The sequence below is a fragment of the Falco peregrinus genome, chromosome 5 (genome assembly GCF_023634155.1).
Source record: "Falco peregrinus isolate bFalPer1 chromosome 5, bFalPer1.pri, whole genome shotgun sequence".
NCBI lineage: Eukaryota > Metazoa > Chordata > Aves > Falconiformes > Falconidae > Falco > Falco peregrinus.
Window position 1 is genome coordinate 43,756,044 of NC_073725.1, and position 20,169 is coordinate 43,776,212.

Here is a 20,169-nt window from a genome sequence, read left to right on the forward strand (position 1 = left end):
TTCTCATCCTTGTTCCACTGGCTGCTTGAATCTTGCCTTTCTGTCGTTGAGATATCCTGCTTCCCTGCTTCTGGAGAAAATTCAGCTGGGTAGAAAAAGCTAGCTCAGATTAATCAAATAGCATCTGTAAAATGGGAGAGGGAGCTGGGGAGAATTTTCTATTGGAATTGTATGTTAACACAAGAAAAGGTACCAGGTACAGGCAGATTTTTTAAGCAACCTGTGACAGGAAAATCTGAGCTGAAGGCATTTCAAGGTGAGGATCTACTAATAAGAAAGGTTGGTTTTGTTTGCAGCAAGAGAAGTTTAGAAACTTTCAATACAGGATTTGGACTGCATTAACAGCATTATTCCCTGGCATTTTGTTCATTAAAGCTCACAACAAGAGGAATATGGAAATAAAAGTGATTTAAAACTGGTAGACTTTTTCATGATTCTTAGAAGAGGAATTAAGTCATTTTTACATGTTATTGTCATATGTTGGTTCATATAGTCCTTAATATGATCAAATGCTCAAGCTATGTATGAATATGTAACATAATTAATTATTTGTAAGTGTTATGAGACAGACTCTAGTATCCTTATCAACAAGTATTTTGAATCCTTCTTTACACTGTAACACTCTCATGTTATTTAGTAGTAAGGAAGTAAAGCATGGCTCAGTGTAAGTAAGAACACTACAATCAAATTCTCACTGAGTACCTAATCGTTTTCTAATTGTTGGATTTCTCTGAAATTAGAAAGTCATTCCCACAATAACTCATGACTTAGAAAAATGCATTTTCCTTTAACTAAATTTTGAATTTCCTTTACAGATGACACCAAGATAGCACTGCACTTAAAAGATAATGGAGGTAAGAGATTATCTTTCTGTCTGTAAATAATGTCAGTAGTTTGTCAAATTATACCCCACTGAACTTCCTTAACCGAAATCAGATTGTAGAAATAGTTTTTACTAGACTACCAAGGGACTTCAGCCTTCCACATCTGTGTGGAAGAGCAGCGGGACAAATAAGCTTTGTAACTGCTTAATAAATTAAACATTTACAGCTCTCTTTATAAAATTTTAATAAAACAGCAGGTTTTATTAACTTCCAATTATGGACATATTAAGTAAATTTTTAACTGTATTAATACAATTAACTGTATTGTAATAATACGGTAGCATTTAACTGTATTAAGAGAGGATATGGTGCTAGTTCTAAGTAATAATATTGTGCTGTAAATGCATTCATACTAGTGAATTATTACATGATGTTTTGTTAATAACCATATCAATTTCATATCTGTGTCTCTGTACTAACAGAGACCCTGTATTTCTGCATGCACATTCCCCGTGCGAGTTAATAAGATCACCTTGTCTCACCGTTAAAGCCTCTGTTAAATGAGGCTCTGCAGGGGACTACTTTTGTCGTCATCTTCTTTGTGGGTTCAAGGGCTGAGACCTGATGTTTGCTCCTTCTCCCTTTGAAGCTGATGAGAATTTTGCTACTAGTTATAATAGGACTGGGTCATTAGATGTAGGCTGTGTCTGTATTCACTGCCATCGTGGAGTTTGCTGAGGGGAAAGGAAAGATTTGGGTTGATTTCTCTGGTCTATCAAAGCAGAGGATGATTTGCTGAGCCCATTGAAATAAATTGTATTTCCACTGATATAAAGGGAAATATTATTGGCTCTGACGGCCTTTCCTCCGGGCAGGGAGCACCAAGCCTCCCTCAGGCACAGGGGAACTGGCAGACAAGCATGGCAGCAGGCACAGGCAGGGCGCAGGGTGAGTCCAGCAGCTCAGGGGCAGTAGCCGGGGTCAGCCCCAGTCTAGTGACCACCGGCTGAGCCTGCAGTGATGAGGCAGGCCCGGGGGCAAAGCAGGACCCAGGTCAACAAGGCAAGGCTGCAAATGGCGAGGGAGCTGGCTATGCACAGCAGCCAGCAGTGCAGCTCAGTCAAGGACCAAAGGAAGCAGCTCCCATCAGCAGTTCCAGAGAAGGTGAGATAATGAACCAGGTCCATACAGGGAGTCCAGCCAGCAGCAAAAGGAGACGGGGCCACTTATAGTCTACAACACAGCACCAAGGTCCATCCAAGGGTACATGGCCCATGACAGGACTGGAGACAAACTCCTTCAGCATAGATCGAAGGTTGGTGCAGGAGACAAGGTCATAGATCAGAGATGGGGCTGACTACAGGTTTACCTACAACATAGCTTAGGCTTGGGCTTGAGCTTAATGGAGTCCCCGAGCCCGTGAGCAGAGGTCCCAGGTGCAGTGGGTCAGGACAGCTGAGGCATAGTGGTTTCTCAAGGCCCTCACATAGAATTATTCAAGTTTTGAAAAACAGCAGTTGTATGTATTTCAGTAACGTTCAGCCATTATTTTTGCCTTCCCTCAAATTAGGAATCTGCTCGCTCCACAGGAGGCAGTTGCCATGCCCTTCCTTGCCAGTCACTCCTCTGTCATTTTGCTGTCACTAACCACAGCACAGCTTGTCACATGCTGTGCTGGGCATTGAATTGTCCATTTGTTGGCAGTGTTATTGTTTGACATGGTTTTGACACTTAAGTGATCCTTGGAATAAGGTCATCTATAATCTCAGGGTGGTACTTTAGGCATTTTGTCTGCGGGAACGTCCCTGTACCTTTCTTTCTCATTCTTCTTGAAATAAAATTGCTTTTAATTTTGTTCTAAAAAGTGCTTCAGTGCTCTTAAAGTTCAATAGACAAGGTGAATCAATCAGCGCTTCACTTGTCCCATTTCATGTCTGCTCTGTACATAAGGTATATTCCCAGATGAGCTGCGCCCACACTCTGCCCCACATACCATTGCTCCATTGCAGGTGGCTGGCCTGGGACCAGGCAGCAGTCTGTCATGAGCATCTCATAAACAGCTCAAAATAGTATGCTGTTATATAAAAAATAATTCCAAAGGTGGCCTAATTTCAACAGGATTGTTTTTTCACTTGTCTACTCCTTGCCCAAAATCTGAAAAAAAAACCAAACCCACCCTGTGAAAGCAAACAAAATGTTGCACACTAGAACAAGTAAGTGATGGCTGTGGCCTACTTGGTAGAATGAGGTGGTAGGGTTTGTAGCACCGCTTATCTTAAATATAGAAAGTCCATTTCCACGGAGAATGCTGCCGAACTTTAGGAGGAGAAACTGATACCTGATGTGATTATTCATTTTTCTTGAGCTGTTTCTTTTGTTCTTGAAATTGGGAAAAAAAAGAAACTGACTTCAAACAACAATGAAGCAAAGCAACACACCAGGTTTTCTCATTCACACAGTAAACGTAGCTTTTAATCTGAAAAGTTCTTTTTGATGAATCTTCAATTATGCATTGAATTTTCCAGTGACCCCAAGATTAGGCTCAGATAAAACCTTTGCAACCACAGGCACATTCTTTGATTCTCTGTGTTTTGTCAGCTTTTCATAAAAAGTAGATTATTTCAGGTCATGAATACAGGGTCTTTACTTTCTCACACTAGATCCTTTAAAACTCTAATGAAAGGGAACCTTTTATAACAGAAAGCCAAAGCTATATTCGATCAGTGATCAGCTATGGCTTGATGTGTTCTTGGATGATAGCAGTCAGTGTCTGGTTAGGTACAACAAAAGGATTCCAGAAAAATCCTGCATCTCACATCTGTCTGAAACTTTTGAAACCAAATGTTATAAAGCAGCAACTAAATTCAAATTAAACTTCAGGTTCAGGTCAAACTGCTTTGACTTTTTAATTATATGAGAAAATCACTTGCAAGTTAGTGCTGTAATTTGCCCACAACTTTTTGTGGCATATTTTAACATAAATTCCACATTTGCTTGTTTCTGTTTCTTCTGCCTTCCTTCTTCCTTCATGGCACATGACAGATGCCTAATACATGCATGCCAAACCATTTTAAAATACATCTGGCATGCCATTACAATTTTTGTTAAATCTTAATTCTTTTCAAAATGACAAGCATTTTGTAAGTTTCAAGATATGTCCATCACTACAAATGTATATTTTTGTTATTAATTGCAGATTCTGTTGGATTCTGTTGAGGTTTTTTTTTCATTTGTTTTATAACAAAGTACAGCTGACTAAACAGTTTTATAGCCTAATTTTTCATAAAAATTGTAATTGCCAGTGGCTATACAGTAATGCAGTATTTTCTTGAGACTTGAGAATTCTTTGGTGGATGATTTAGGTGATTGGCCAGCACATTTAGACATTTTATTTGACCTTTTTAGACACTTTGTTGTGATGATTTGTTTGCAATGAGTCCCTCTTAGTCCTTCAGCTTTATAACTCAAAAGAAAAGTGTATGTGTGTTGGACAGTAAGTGTCAGAGAAGCTGCTACACTTCTCATTCATCAAGATGTACAGAAACTGCTGTTGCACAAAAGGAAAGCTGTGCAAAAAAAACCATCTAGCTGAGGGAGAAAGCTGTTTTACTTATTTGTGAGTAAGTCCATCCCAGCATAGGAAATGTCTGTGTCCTGCTACTTTCACTCTGTAGTGGACTTTTTCAAAGGTGGTCTAGATATAAACATTAGTGATGTACAGGATTAACGTTAGTGCTATGCAGAGCTTAATTTGATCTTGATAGATTAGGAAACTCTGTAAGAAATGACCAAAATGCAGACCAAGTTCTGCATTCATAAAAAGAATAATTTTATATACCTAATATACAGTGATAAATTTACCCAAGGCTGGTTTTTGTTGTTTTGTTTTGTTGGGGTTTGTTGTTTTTTTTTGGGGGGGGGGGGTGTCTTTTTTTTTGTTTGTTTGTTTCTTTTTTGTCTTAATAGTCCCCTATGCCTGGAAACTAGCTCCCATTAGCCATCTGTCTTCTTAATTTCCCTTGAAAATTGGAGTCTGAGCTCTTCCTACCATAGGAATTCTTGACAAGTTATGGAAGACTCAGTCCTGTTTATTTTGTGTATCCTGAACTCCAGCTGCAACATGTTAAACAATACTTCATGCCTGCCAATAATAATCTCATTTATTTATTTCTAATGTGTTAATCTTCTAAATAATCCAGAAAATGAGACCTATTTCAACAAAGAGACAAGCCAAGCCTTTAAGGAAAAACATAATTTTGACTTAACAAAAATTACTATGACCACACAGTACAAAACAACTATATCGGTTTAACAAGACACTACATGTTAGCTGAGTCCTCTCCAATTTTGAAGTAAAACACGTTAAATCAAACAATGCTAAACCTAGCCTTTGTGGTGTTTTAAACATATTTTAAAATGAACGTGTATGATCTCCACACAGTATGGCTTTGTTTTATCATCAGATCTTGGCCTAGCCACAGCAAAGGGTGTTCCAGAGGCTTCATCGCAGCTGGTGCTAGCCAGGGAGCCACAAGCTCTCCTTTTGGGCCTTTCTTATAGCCAGTGGCAAGCAATAGGCAAGAGGAATTCGTTAAGGTCACCCTTAAAGAAGTGCCCAAAGTGAGCTAAGTTACTATATAGGGCTGCCTGTTGCTGTCAGCCAAAGAGAAGAATCTAAATGATGTGCTAAGGGTGGACATCTTACTTCTAGGTGCCTATGCCTAAGGTTTCATTACATTAATTGTCTTCAGGGTGTCCTAGTTAATCTGTTGTGTTTCAGTTCCTGTCCAGAAACCTGGCAGGCCAAGATTCAGACCTCTTCTTCCACTCTTCTCTCATGAAAAAGGGAGGATTTAAGGTTTTAACCATTATTGCAAAAATCCTGTTGAGATTAGGTTATGGATTATGTAATTATACATTTACTTCTGTATGTTCCACTTACAAAACTGCTGATGTTCCCCTAAAATAACAGTGTTCATACAATTTTAGACAAGCAAGGATTTCCTTGTAGACAACTTGTCATAGTTTATCTATGCTGTACTGTATGCTGTGCTTGTGCAAAAAAAAAGAGTATCAAGGAGCAGCTCTGGAATGTTTCCAGTAGTGATAGAAATAGAAGGAAAAAAGAAAAGTGTCAGAACACAAAGATAAGAAAATAAAGGCTGATGGATAGAAATGTGTTTAATAGGATAGGAATATGAAGAAAGATAGTTTCAAGAAGAACAATTAGCCACCTTGATAATCAAATAAACCAGAAAGAGCCTTGTAAACAGAGTTTATTGGATTTATTATTTTTTTTTCTTATATTTAGGTAGGGAGATAATTTCAAAAGGAACAAATAAAATATAACTCAAATAAGACAGCATGTCTTCCCATATATTGTTTTTCACACTGTAGATTACAAGCTAGGTAATGCTGACACATCTCCACATTTTATTCTGTTTCTCCATGAATATTTCCAAGCTGTTCCTCCTCTATCATTTCTCAGCAATTTCTTCTCAGCACTAGTTAGAGACAGGTATCAAGACGTATTGGACATCTCTCTTGTTTTCTTCAGTATGATCAAAGCATGATCAAAGCTGAACTTTAGACCCCAAGCAATTTGCTAAATGCTGCTTACTGCTTTGTGCAGGTTTGGCTGTAACACTCAGGATAGGAAAGCATTATCCTTAGAAAAATTGTTGGATCTACCATAGTATGTTGCTGTAAGAGACATGAAATGATGTGCCCAGCATTAATTCATGTTCTTCCTGCTCAGGAAATCTTGTGACTTAAGGAAAGCCTATACAGCCTTGCTAGTGTTCAGTATGAAACTACATCAGTGCCTGCGGGCAGTTATCTCGTTGAAATGGAGCCTTCCAAAGCCAAGAACATAAGCTTGGAAAAGCAACACCCTCTGATATAAGTATTCCCATCTTCCTTGTGCATCAGACACAGAAAGAATCATATTCTGCATAGTATATACAGTGGTCAATGGGCTGCACGCATGTTTTTTAAAGCAAATACAAATGAAAATTGCTGAACTCATCCATTCTGGGTAGAAAATAGAATCATGGATTAATAATCTTTATTCTTAGGACACTTAAATTTGTAGCATAAGGAAATTCTGTTATTTTCTGTTTGTTTCATGGTACTTTAGATTGTGCTTAAATGTTACTTAGAACAAGACGTTTGTGTCTTTTCCAGAATTTCTTGCATCTCTGCTGCATCCCAGTTTTGCTGCCGTTATCTTATTGCAGCTATGATCACAAAACATGTAAAAAACACCAACCCAGTCTCCAGAAAGTCAATCAAATCATGGCAGAGGTTTTCCAAAGTAACAGCACTGGAATGTATCCCCTAGAAAGCAAACACCACTTTCTGTCTTTAGTGGTTTTACGTCATATTAGGCATTATAGCACATTACGTTAAAGAAGCATAATGTTAATGGTTAAAACAGTTTAGCTAAACCAGAACAACTATGTGTAGACACTTTGATTTCTACTGAAGTCTTAACTTATACCAGTTCAGTTTCTCTTTGGTTTTCTAAGCCAGATATAAAATTATATATAGTATCTATTTTTACAGTTGTCATGACTTTGCTGTAAAGGCACATATTTAACTGATTTTGTTAAACACGTACAATTTCTGGTCTTTGTACCAGCTCAAAGGGTTAATGTGAAAACCACATGTAGATCTACACTGAGATCTATGGAGGGCTAAATGTGATAGACTAGATAAACTTTTTAAGACACGGCTGCGTTACTTAATGTTTTATCTTATCATCTGTTGCTGTCACAGTGCTGTGGCAGTGTGACAACTAGGGCACACAAAGCTCCTGTGATCTGTCTTTTCAACTACCTGTCCTACATGGAGTTACCCCAGCAGCTGCAGCCAGTAGCGCCCTGCAATCTCCTCTACATTGCTCACTCTTATTTAGTGTGAGATGGGTCGCTGTGATGGATGGGAAAAATAGAGGTCAAGTTGAAAGACTAATATCCTTGTACATTTTGCATTGAAGTACCTGGAGTTGTTCTGCCGCCGAAAGGGGGGGCGGGGGGTAGAGTTTGTGTGTGTGTGAGTTTAGTAACTGCCAGCATCGCACAGCTTTAGAGAATAATAGCCTGCTTGACCTGATGGTCTTGTGTTTGCTTTCAGTAGGGTTAGGAGGAGTCAATGGGCTGACTAATTGAAATTCTTCTAATCTGGCAACTTTATGCTCTTCTGGTTTTAGCAACAGTCAGCTGCCTTGCCAAGCCAAATGGCATGATACAATATAGTACAATATTGAGCTTCATGATGGCCACTGCTTGATGCTTGCATTGTAAGCTTACCACGGCCTCAAGCAACTCAAACTAAAATCAATACTGATGACAACTGTTGTAGTGTTAGGTGATATTTTAGAGCAGAAGAATGAAAGACCTTAGCTAACATGTTTAGAGTGCTGTCATCCTATAAACAGAGGGATTTGATTTTTGTGCGCTGTCATCCATTTACTGTACTAAGCAGTTGATCAGTCTTGGAAAGACTTACTGGATTGCCCTGGATCCTACAGAATATTGATAGCAAAACCAGATACTGAATTCAGAATCTGTGGGTTACACTTCATAATATTCTCACTCAAAGACCACTTTTAATTCCTTACATGCAATTGGAAACCAATTTTTAAAGCGTTAGCTGAGCAACAACTTTATAAATCATCATGAAACCAAGTAAAGTTAAGCAATGGCTTAACCTCAAAATCTTAACAAATGCTAAGGGAATGAACCCACAAATCAAGAAAATCACACTCCATTACTGTGAAGAAGCTGAGAAGTTCAGAGCATGCTGTTCCTAGAAAAGGTAGAGAGATTTTTATGGAGATTCCTCTGAGCCTCTGGAGAATCCTTTCAATCGTACTTTCCCTTATTCCCTTGCACAGTCACTATATGTAGGTCGTTAATCATCTGTTCAGAAATCTGCATTATGTACAGGAAAAAAGCTTAGGTCTGAAGAACCATGTTCCTGGCCCTTAAAACAATCAGTCTTCTGGTAGACTCATATTCCAGATGTAAATGGAGGCCCAAAACAGGAAAAAATCCAGTGGCTCTACTGAGCTCACTGTAGGCTGTAACCCTGTTGTGCTCAGCTGTCCTAAACATTATGTTCTCCCACTTTGCAGGAGCGTATTAACTCGAACCCACAGTCATGCAAATAGAGTGATACAGCTGCCAGGCTATAAATGACATACTTAATAGGGTATAGGTGGTGGAGTGACCTTGGATCTGTAGGTGCAGGTTAGCCCCAGACCATGCAGCAACAGAGGATTTCTGTTCTCTGGCTGCCCAAAGAGGAGAGCAGACACATGGAAAGGAGATGTTGCCAAATGGCTTGTAAAGATCTCTTATGTGGAAACAGCTATCAGACACCCTGAAGCTCCTGGATGAGAGGAACCAGATCAATAACGGTCCAAGGATGGCTACAGAAGAACAGTTTTGGGTTTAAGAATGGTCGAATGAGATTAATGTAAGTACAGTAGTGTATTGGACAGATAACAGGGGTAGTAGTGAGGAGGCATAGGTTTGACCTGCCAGATTCAGCTGATTTGCTCAAAGTCAGAATGTTCCATCATCGTCACTGGCAGACAGTTTTATTACTCTGAAATAAACCTTGGAGACGGATGAAAATTGCTTGATTCCTTGCTTAGTTGACTTTAAAAAAGACGGGTGTATATATCATCATAGATTTCTGATACATCAAATATCATCTGTCCTAAGAAGTACATGCCTTTGTTCATATACCAAATCTATATAACTAGCAAAATTAGCAGCACCCCACCAAGAAGCAGAAATGGGCAGCTAAGAAATCAGCCTTCAGTATGTCTTATTTCCCCCTCCAGCTCGGGACTTCAGATTGAGATATGTTTTACAGAGTGAATTACAAAACTTGCAGTCTCTGATGGCATCCCTGTGAACAATATAAAAACAAGTAGTATTGGGTTGTCACAGCAAGTTTTAAGTTACTTAAATGCTACGTTCTTCAAAGATCATCAAGTTCCTGTGATTCTATAATAATTTTTCAGTAATAGTAATAATAATATGTAAGCACATCTGACTTTTCTAAGCTAGTATTTGAAAGGTAGTGGGTTTTATGTAAGAACAATAAGATACTCAATTTGCATTAGTATTAATAGTATGGCACAATCTACTTTAATCAATAAATGTATTTTTATAAGGCTGGATGTGCTACAGCTTCAAAATCACGGTCAGTGCCAAAATAGTCATTACCTAACATGTACATTGGGGAATACAAGGGAAGTTCTGCAGTTAACAACTAAACTATTTTAAAATGGCATGTTTACATGGAGGCTCTGAAAACACTATCACACATTCTGTTCTGTAATGATTAATCTATGTAGTGCATACTCAATAAGAGTAAAAGAGTACATAAATCTCTGCTGTAGATGTAGTTATACCTGAACCTATGTGTTTTTCCAGTCTGCTTCATCTGTAGGAGCTGTTTTCATGCACTTGTATCCAGACCTGTTTTGCCATAAAACTACAACCGTGCCATAAACACTGTCAAGTTAATAAACCAGCATTTCCGTACCAATAGTGCTGCATAGATGTTCTCATACCCATGTGATAGTTTCATATTAATCTGAAGAATCAGCTAAAAATATCTTGGGTTTTGGTAAACAAGGATTCCTCCGGTTGCTGCCATATGACCTAACAGCAAACACTCATTTTATCTTAAAGCATTCCTATATGTGAAGTAATTGCAGGGTTCATTGTCTATCTTTTTGCAACAAATGCATGGGTTTGCCATAAAAATTAATTCATCCAGTAAAAAGAGGGAAGAAAAGAACAAAATTCAGTGCCAAGTTATGATTTTTAGGCTGATTGCTGCTATTTAGGTCATCTATATCCCTGGCTTCGCTAGTATAGCTATGTCAATCGGGAGGATCAAATAAGGTATTGCATTTTATCCCTTAAAGATGCATGAGCATACAAGAAGTGAGTTTGAATTGGGGCTTTTAACCATCTGATCAAAACACAAGAGTAAAAAGAAATGATGGCTTTTGGAAGGAAAAAGCAAAGCTTCATTTTCCAAGTCCACAGAATGAAATTCTACTTTTTTGTCTGTCATTTGCCCTTTGTTCTATGTCACTTCATAAAAAATGAAAGTTTCTATCCAGGAGGTGCCAGAAGTTCACATATTTTTCCTCCATTTTACCATAAATTTTTATGTATCTCTGCTTTTGCAGTCAGAGATACTAGTCTCTTTTCCATCTCATATCATGAGAGGCGTACATGTATGTATTACAATTTTGTTTTCTCATATAGAAATCTATCACAATAGAAACTGTGTAAACCTTAAATTTAGATACTGGAAAACAATGTATTTCATTATGTTGCAGATCTCGATGGTTAATATGCAATAGTGAAAAAAATAATCTTGAGAAAGCATCCACAATATGGTTACAAACACTCTAAACAGCAGTCCCAGTTTGTGCACAACATTGTTCCTGTTAAAGTTGGCATCACAGTCCCCATGGATTAGGACAAGATTTTTATTCATCGTAATTCCTTGAGGTTTTTTTCTTTTTCCTACTCCAGAAGAAGCTTACCCAACTGTAACTAGAGACATAATACAGTAAAATAAAACCAAAGATAATACAGTCTTTATGTGTTTATCATGCAAAAAATGACAAAATTTTTATTGTGTTTTCACTTTTATTTTTTAAACAGGATTCCAGCAGGAGAAGTTATTTCATGTTTGTATTGTGTATTGTATTTGGGAAAAAAAATTACTTGATGTTTCTGTCCTGTCATTCAGCACCTAATGAGAAGCAGACAAACTTTGGAGATGTTAAAAGCTTTATACATGTGAGAATTTGGGGAGGAGTTATAAATATAGAGTATAATCTATGTATCAGTTGGGGATTTGAGCACAAGAGAAGTTTGGGGAAAGGTCCACTGAGAGAGAGCTCGTTTTGGGAAAGGTTTGTTCATAAGACAAATATCCTCCCATGGGTTTAGCCTTGCCTGGAACAGCAGATGTGCTGTGATAATCTTAATAAGATTTCTGCACCTGAAAACATTTCCAAATCCTTTTTTTCATCTATTTCCCTTGGTGGCTTTTTAAAAGAACTGTCAGTTGATTTTGCAGCAGAGAGTATTTTCAAAGTTGACAACACTGTTTATTGTCTCTGTGCAAAGAGAGTAAAATCAATTTCTCTTGAGTATTCAAGGCCTGGGGTCAATGAACTGAATTTCGATTATGGAAACTACAAGTTACTTACACTTGTTGTCATTTAAGGAAATAATTTCTCGTATTTCATTATTTTTTGTATTTGGCATTCTTATCACTGCACTGTTGTCCATGAAGTGATCGACCCTAGACTAGTAGAAATCTGAGCGGGCAGTTGTCACCAGTGTTATTTGGAAGAGCAATGTTCTTGTTTGCAAAGCTGGATGCTAAACACTGAGAAAATATCAGATCAAAGGGGATTAATTCAACGGCCTTAACAGAGTGGTTGGGACCTTTGCTGAAGCCCAGCATTTTTTAATGTGCAGAATATGATGTTCTGGCTTCAACTGTAACATAGTAACAGTAAAAATTACAGTTAGTGCAAACTGGCCTGAAAATAGGTACATGTGACCAAGTAGTTTAGGAGGCACTGATGTGTCATTGAAGGGAAGAGTCAAGAGTATGAAGCTGTCAAAAAGACAATTATGAGACAGACAAACTATGAATCCTCTGCTCCTTCTGGGGAGCAGTTACTCCTCAGTAGGGTGACTCATACAACTAACTGCTCATCACTGGGAATTAATAGCTCAAGCCAGAGCATGTACAGGCCTTTCCTGATGGCCTTTCAGTTGCTTAATTTGCATTTGTTTGGCAATTTAAATTATATGTGCAAGTCCTAAATACTGTTACTGTGCATGAACAGAAATTAAGACTGGAGCTTGTATATATTCAGCTATATTGTATATATTCAGCTAGTCTCAGCTGAAAGTGAATAGCTATTTAATAAATTATTAATGGCTATGTCAAGTAAAAGACTGCTGCTGAAAGTTAGAGGAACCTTTTTTAGGGTCACCTTTCTTTCCTGTGACCTCCGTGAATCTTGCATCCTCTTATACTTATTTCTACAACTACGAGGAAATTATTTAAGTGCCCTTTGCAGTGGGAATACATTTGAAAATAGATCTTCTACATCCTAGGCAATACCTCCTTTCTTTCACTGCAATGTAAAGGATGGCCTGGACATTTTCACTGTATGTACTTGGTTAAAGAAAAGAAGAAAAAAAAAGAAAAATCAAATAGGGCTGACCCTACTTTTCTTTTTTAAAAGCTCCTGTACATCTGTGGGAGCTAAGCTTTAAGAATGCCAAGTAAATCCCTTTGTAGGATTTAGTCAGAGAGAGGCATGGTTCTTGGATGTTGTTAGTGCCTAAGCTCAAACTTGATGTTCACAGTCAGTATAATTAAAACCGAAGTTCCTGTGTGAACAGGTGCTCATGAACTTTTCAGTAAAAAGACAGGTACCTCCAGGATTAGGCAGTACCTGAGTAGGGGTGCATGCTTGCAATTTTTTATTAGATTCGTTAACGCCTCCCACGTCCTAGTTTAGCCTCTCAGATTACTGGGTTCTTTTTTGTTTATCCACTGAATATGTTACTCAGCTCCTTGCTCCACAAGCTATCTCACTGACTTCACATTAAAGAGCAGAGCAGCACTGCAGGGTTTCAGTTGTCCTGATTCAAGGTTGAGGAAATATGGACAAAAGCAGAGGAAGTGTACATGAATCCCTTCAATTCCTCCATAGGTTCACTTCCATGTTATAGTTAGAAATATCTCTTGGCTATGATAATGCATCTTTATTTTCCTTTTCTCCCCGTTGTTGCAATGGTGCTCTGCAATCTGCTGGGTGACGAGCCTTGCAGGCTGGCCTTGATCTGGTGAGAAAAGTGCATGGTGGACGCATGAGCTGTTGCACTGAGATTAACTGTTCCTGTTTTCTGTTATTGCCCCTTTTACAAGGCATTTAACACTACCTAGATCAGTAGACCTTTCTTCTATCTTTCCAATTCTCTTTTTTAATATTAGCATGGAGTGCTCTACTCACAGTATGGTGAATGGTAAAAAACCATATGCAGTCATTGGTACTGCTGTCGTTATTGGTTTTACTATTAATAACAATAATAGTAATTTGTTTGAAGTCCTACCGATCACTCGATAGCTATCTTCCAAGAACAAATAAAAGGGATGGTCTCTGGCCTCACAGACCATGGCACTCTAAGACAACCAAACAAATAGTTCAGTGGGATGGCACAATGAAAAGGATGACTGCAGAAATAAACAATTTTCATTATAGTCAGTTCGGCAAACAAGCATGCTGAGAGGAAATTTAAATGTGGATTTGAAAGAAAATTTCTCAAAAGCAAGACCAGAGAGATGTTGTATGGAGTAAGGCATGGAGGTGATTTGAAGGACTGCCAGAAAGGCAGAAAACAGTGGGAATATTGGAAGAGTGACATAAATTTATGAAGCCAAATGACCAGTGGTCTTCCGGTGTTTCTCAAACCTAGGGCTTCTGAATCGCTTCTTTGCCTGTGGTAGTGGGTAGAACAGCACTTCTCCTTTGTGCAAAAGGATGCCAAAGAATCATTGCTTATCATCATGTTAGTACTTGCTGTGATATTCCAGTTTGTCCAAAGTAGAAATCACACCCAAACAGAAGTTGGCTAGTTTATTGAAGAGACTTTTCCCACAAAGGTTACAGTGTTATTAAAATACTTTCAGTCACTGATTTGGAAGCGCTGCCAACAAGTTGCTTTTGTTAGAGAGACAGCTGTCTTTTCTCCTGACAGGAGCACAGCATTAGTGGCCTCTTGATACCAAGTTTAGTAAATGGATGGTCTTCTGTAATACTTTGATATGATGAGTGTTCTATTCAGACCAAGATTAGAATATTGCAGGGTTATTTAGCATCCATCTGTTTCACTTTTGGCTGATTCAGTTGCACAGGGTGGTTCAAAACCTCTCTCCAAGCTAATGAATCAGCTTTCAGAATGTGTTTATTAGCTAGACCTCACAAGGGTTTGTGGCCGTCTCAACTTGAACCTTTTTTTAAAAAATACAACATTCAAAATGTATTCAACTAGTATTTCTTGTCTGTAGGCAACTGTGATAGTTTTATGAGAAAACCAAAGCAAAATTCATCATGAAGGTAATTAGAAACTTCAGAATGTCCAGATTGTATTAAAAAGAAAGGATACTAATTTTGTTTATTGAGTTAGAAGTAGTAAAACATTTGGAAATGTCTGTTCATTAAGATTATACGAGTACGCAGTTGTGGGAAAGAGGCATCTAACATTTTTTCCAACTTGGGCTGTGGAAAACAAGGAACATGCAACACAGGAAAAGCAAATGCTCAGTTGCCATCTGTGAAATGAAATGGATAAGACATAAGTTGCTATGCTAATAAGTGTGCCATTTGTGCAGCTTCCACAGATGACAGTGCGGCAGAGAAGAAAGGTGGAACGCTTCATGCTGGCTTAATTGTTGGCATTCTAGTCCTGGTCCTCATTGTGGCTGCAGCCGTCCTCGTGACTGTCTATATGTATCATCATCCAACGTCAGCAGCTAGTCTCTTCTTTATAGAGGTAAGACCAAAGAAACATATTGTGATACTAGTCCTGTCACTTAGCTAGGATGATTGGGGTTTCCAGAATAGAACTTTCTTAACTAAATCTAGAAAGTATTGTTGTGTTCATAGCGTAAACTTTTAAGAAAGCACCTCTCCTAGCAGGTGATGCTGTTTTGTTCTTAGCAAGTTTGTCACTCAGCTTCTTCTTTAGCTACCATTGCTGTTTTTTATTATTTTGTTTGTTTTTACACAGGAAATATATCTAAAAGATATATCTCATATACCACCCCACCTCTCTTTCCTATCCTTCATTTTACTCATGATAGCATTTTTCCATTAGCTTTCATGTGCACTGGCAATTTATTTTGGGACACATATTTTTTCTGTTATTTTTCTGGGGGAAAATAAAATGTATGCTTTCTTAATTCTCTAGAAGAGCTGACAGTTTGAAACCTGTGTTGGCTGTTCCATACATTCATTTGTTGAAATCTTTTAACACTTTGCCTCAGAGTGTGGGAAAGATGCTTTTCACCTAATTTTGACATCTAAATCTAGTATTATCTCGCTTTGTTCTTTTTATTAGTGTAGTGAGAAAAAGACTGGTTTAGACCATGAGTCATCTGACCTGCTTGAGACATCTTCTTCAGGATTATATAAATAAGCATTTTTCTTCCTCAGATACCAATAACTACCTTAGGTGTAGACGCCCACATTGCAGATGCTGACATTTAGTCAGCTCAGCTCCACTGTACATGAGAATATGAGAAAGGAGCATTCGCCATAGGTGTTTGATTCTACAAAAAAACTGAATACCTCTACACCTACTTGTGTTTTTTTCAACTCAGCAGTGTTCCTCTACCTTATGATAACCATAGAGTTGCTAAACATGAAAGAATATGCTGACTGTTCATAAACCTCACTTGTAGTACTCCCTTTCTTTTAAGAGCCTGGACACTTTCTAATGGGCAACAGTGAAGACACAGAACAACGGGAAGTGTTAGTAGGGATATCTAGGGATTGCTTAGGTAAAAGACTGGACCAGGAAGATACAGGCATTCATTCTTAGTGACAGCAGTGTGAATTGAAGTGAGACATGGACATGGATAGAATGATTAAAATTGTATTATAATAAATATACTTCTTAGATGCAATAGTAGTGACCGAAATCAAAAGGAATTGTTTATCAGTATTCTAGGCTCAAGCAATGTAACTGTGTTAACCACCAGGGAACAGCATCCACGTAATAAAATCAATAGTTTTCTTTCATGTCTATGGAACTTTCCAAGCCAGTTCTCTATTGATGTAGACAAACAAAACTCCACTGAAGTCCTTGTACAAAAGAGAAGGATTTCTCCCTTTTTTTTTTTTCACACACATATTGAATTTCTCTTCTTTTACTCTAGTAAAAACAAGTTTCTTATCTGTTATTATGTGACTGAAAAGGCTAAGTAAATGGCAACACCATTTTTTGAGGAGAGAAGAATACCAAATTAAAACACACATTTGTTTATTTTTGTTCTCAGTATAGTAATGGTATGTAAATTTATTTCATTCATCAACATTGTACTTATCATGCAAACAGTGGTGCCTCAGTCAGTTTTGTTAAACCTATTCCACTGAACTTAATCTTTAGGTGGTATTAATCACTCTTTGCAGTCAAAGCTAAAATATCTCTAGCAAGCAATGTAGGTGTTCAGAAATAATAGAAAACATAATTTTTCTGTTTCAAATAAAGGGGAAATAATTTAATAAGGACAGGATGAATTAAATCAGTCAAAATCAAGTTTATGCAAAAGTTGGTATAAACTACATCTGCTTTTGGTTACTAGCAAAATAGTGATACTTGTGAAGAATCAGTCATTTAACATAAAATTATAAAAAAATCTAGCTGTGAAGGGGTGGCCTTTCCCTGTGAGTGGTAAAACCACAAAGGGTGGAGAAAGGGATTACTCTGTATTTCAGAAGATTTCCACAAATTCAAAAGCTGTGAAGCCATTGTTAGTATCATAAGCAAGGAAGAACAGAATAAGGTAATCCATTCTTGAAATAAAATTCTTTAAGAAGTTTAATCATTTACTTTCCAAACAAAAAAGAAAATAATTTAACCAATTCAAAAAATAAATAGAATATATTATTCTTATATTCATCTGATCTATAGGATGTACATTATTTCAATGCAGAGGAGAATGTATCTTCTCAGACTTCCATTTTGAAAGTGAAGTACTTAAAAAAAATAAAAATGAGGCATAACTGGTATAAATAGGTCACTTATGAAAATGCCTTCCTTATTGGATTTGTGCAATTGAAAAAAAATTGAGTAAGCAGCTACAGATAACATGTTACCGCACATACCACAGCAGACAAGCTGCATTATTTGTGGGAAATGAATGAAATGTGGATCTGATGTTACTGTTCTGGGGAAAGAGCTCAAGCAGATTGCCATGGACTTGTCATGAAATGAGAACAAGCACGTAAATATTTCACAGTATGATACTGTTTTGTATGAGTCTTTTGATTAATAAAGGAAGTTGCACAGTTAAAACAAGATGTGACAGATGGACAGGCAGCTCCTTCATGCAGTTATCTAAAAAATTACCAATACCCTAGTCTCCCATCAAGTCTTCTAGCCAAATCAAGATCTGCATCAGTTTATCATCAGTAATTAATATAAATCTAAGGCTGGTTAGGATAAAGAATGAGGACCTGCCCCATTTGTGTTTACTTTTAAAGAAGCTACTTTATAGAGGCATCATATTGACGTTAAGCGTAGCATTCATTCAAAACTTAACACGATTAATAATTTTTTTACATCTAAGATTCTAGGACGCTGTCATGATTTTGTAGGTAAAGCATCATATCTGTCAGATTTTGTTGGGTTTTTTTAGGTTAAAGGCTGTATAAGGAATATTGAGTTGATTTGATTTATAGTCATAACTGATTACTGAATAATTAAAAGTATGATAAACTGATCCCATATCTGAGGCTTTAAGTCTTTTTCTTTCTTGTGTTCTCTGCAGATATCACTCAATATTCACTTATGTCCTCGCTCAGGTTTTCACATAGCTCATCTCAAATCCCAGTTGTGATGCCCCTCATGTTTGTTATATAGTGAGCACCCCCAGACAGGGATAAATACACCTACATTTTGATTGTAGTGTTTAACTTTGCACTGATAAATGCAATCCCTTGCGACACCTCAGAGCACCATTAAATGACATCCTGAGTGCACTAGCTGGTTTAAACAAGTGATACACAAAAGCCAAGAAAAACGCCATTTATTTCAAAAACAACTATTGTTCTAGAATAGCGTAATGTTATTCTGTGATTTTTTTTTTACACTTAAAGTCTGAAGAAAATGTTTTCTTTAGTGGTTTTGTTCATAGCTGTTGAACACAATGCATATGTGCAGCCCCACCTGGAACAAAAATAGCTGTTTCGCACAAATAGCTTGAGAAGTCAATGCTATTCAATTTGTCCGTGATAGTGTATCATTTTGAAAGAATAAGATTGAAATAGTTCAATACTTTTTTCAAAAAAAGTTCCCCATTTTCTTAAGCATGTAGAAGATTCAAATCAAAATGCAATGTTTTCTTCTTTCTTCCAGCCCCCACGCTATTCAACGTGTGTTTCATTGTTTAAGTTGTATGCTTCTCTGGTGACCTAAAGACGGAATTAATTACCAACTTTTAAAGTTGAGGGAGTTTCAATTAAAGTTCCAGTGAATGCAGGCTCTTTCTAAAAGCTGAAAGTAAACGTTGACTAAAGATTAGCTTGTGGAGTGACAGAGCAGATGTTGTATGCTTTGATATTTTATTTATTTATGGTTATCTTTATGGTATTTTCTGTCCCTTGAATTTTACTTTGTTTCCAGTTATTTCCCCTTTTGAATCAAGCTACATACCTACTCTTACCTCAAGGAATCTTGTCTCTTTTGAGTACATTTTGAAGTTGCACTTGTTTTTAAAAGCAGTGTACATGTCAAATAGTGCTTTTCATGTGTTTTTCAACAAAGTGGAAGCTTATGTCATAAATCTAGCTTAAGACATGTAGCTACACACTAGCTATATCACAATTTAAAAGTAATTAATTTATTCACTAACTTGTATAGTATACTTGCATTCAGGATTTAAGGTTAGATGGCCAAGAAGCCAAGCATGATGCCCCTATTGTAGTACATTGCATGCCTGTGATATAGATCATAACAAAATTGATATAGATATCTGGAGCTGGAATGTAAGTGGGGCAAAGAAATTCCCATATATGTCAGATGGATTTGGTCAAATTTCAATGAGTTTTGGGCCAAACAGCAACCTTAGTAGTATTTTGTATTTCGCTTCCTTTTCTTGTTCTATTTTTCTTGTGCTGATGTTTTTTTTAACCTTTATTGGCTTGCATTTGTGTGTGAACTTTGACACTGAGAGCCATTAACATCCAGGGAGCATTTAGCAAATCGAAAATCAAGGCATAAGGCAGACTGTGTTTTACTCTAATGTCTTTTGCCTGTTTGCACCCAGTTCTCTGTGGACACAAAAGGCTGCATGACACAGAAGTTTTCATGCACATGCTTTTTTTGTGTTTTTCTTACATTTCTTATGTATATGTTAGTCCAAAGTCTTCTTAATGTTTGAAACATACCTCAGCTGTCATCGCAGTGCTCTGCCTTTGGAGAACAAAGACAACATGATCTGGCCACAGCTGAGGAGACAGCAGAATTGCTGGCCAATATGA

The 20,169-nt window shown here is 37.4% G+C and overlaps 1 protein-coding gene across 1 annotated transcript in view; it reads left to right on the plus strand.

Moving 5' to 3' along the window:
* Positions 1-20,169, plus strand: part of PLXDC2 (plexin domain containing 2) — a 271,467-nt gene that overhangs the window by 244,215 nt on the left and 7,083 nt on the right. Inside the window, exons 12-13 of the mRNA XM_055805874.1 lie at positions 816-854; positions 15,297-15,457. Of these exons, the coding sequence (XP_055661849.1) occupies positions 816-854; positions 15,297-15,457 (200 nt within the window). The remainder of the gene's footprint in view (positions 1-815; positions 855-15,296; positions 15,458-20,169) is intronic.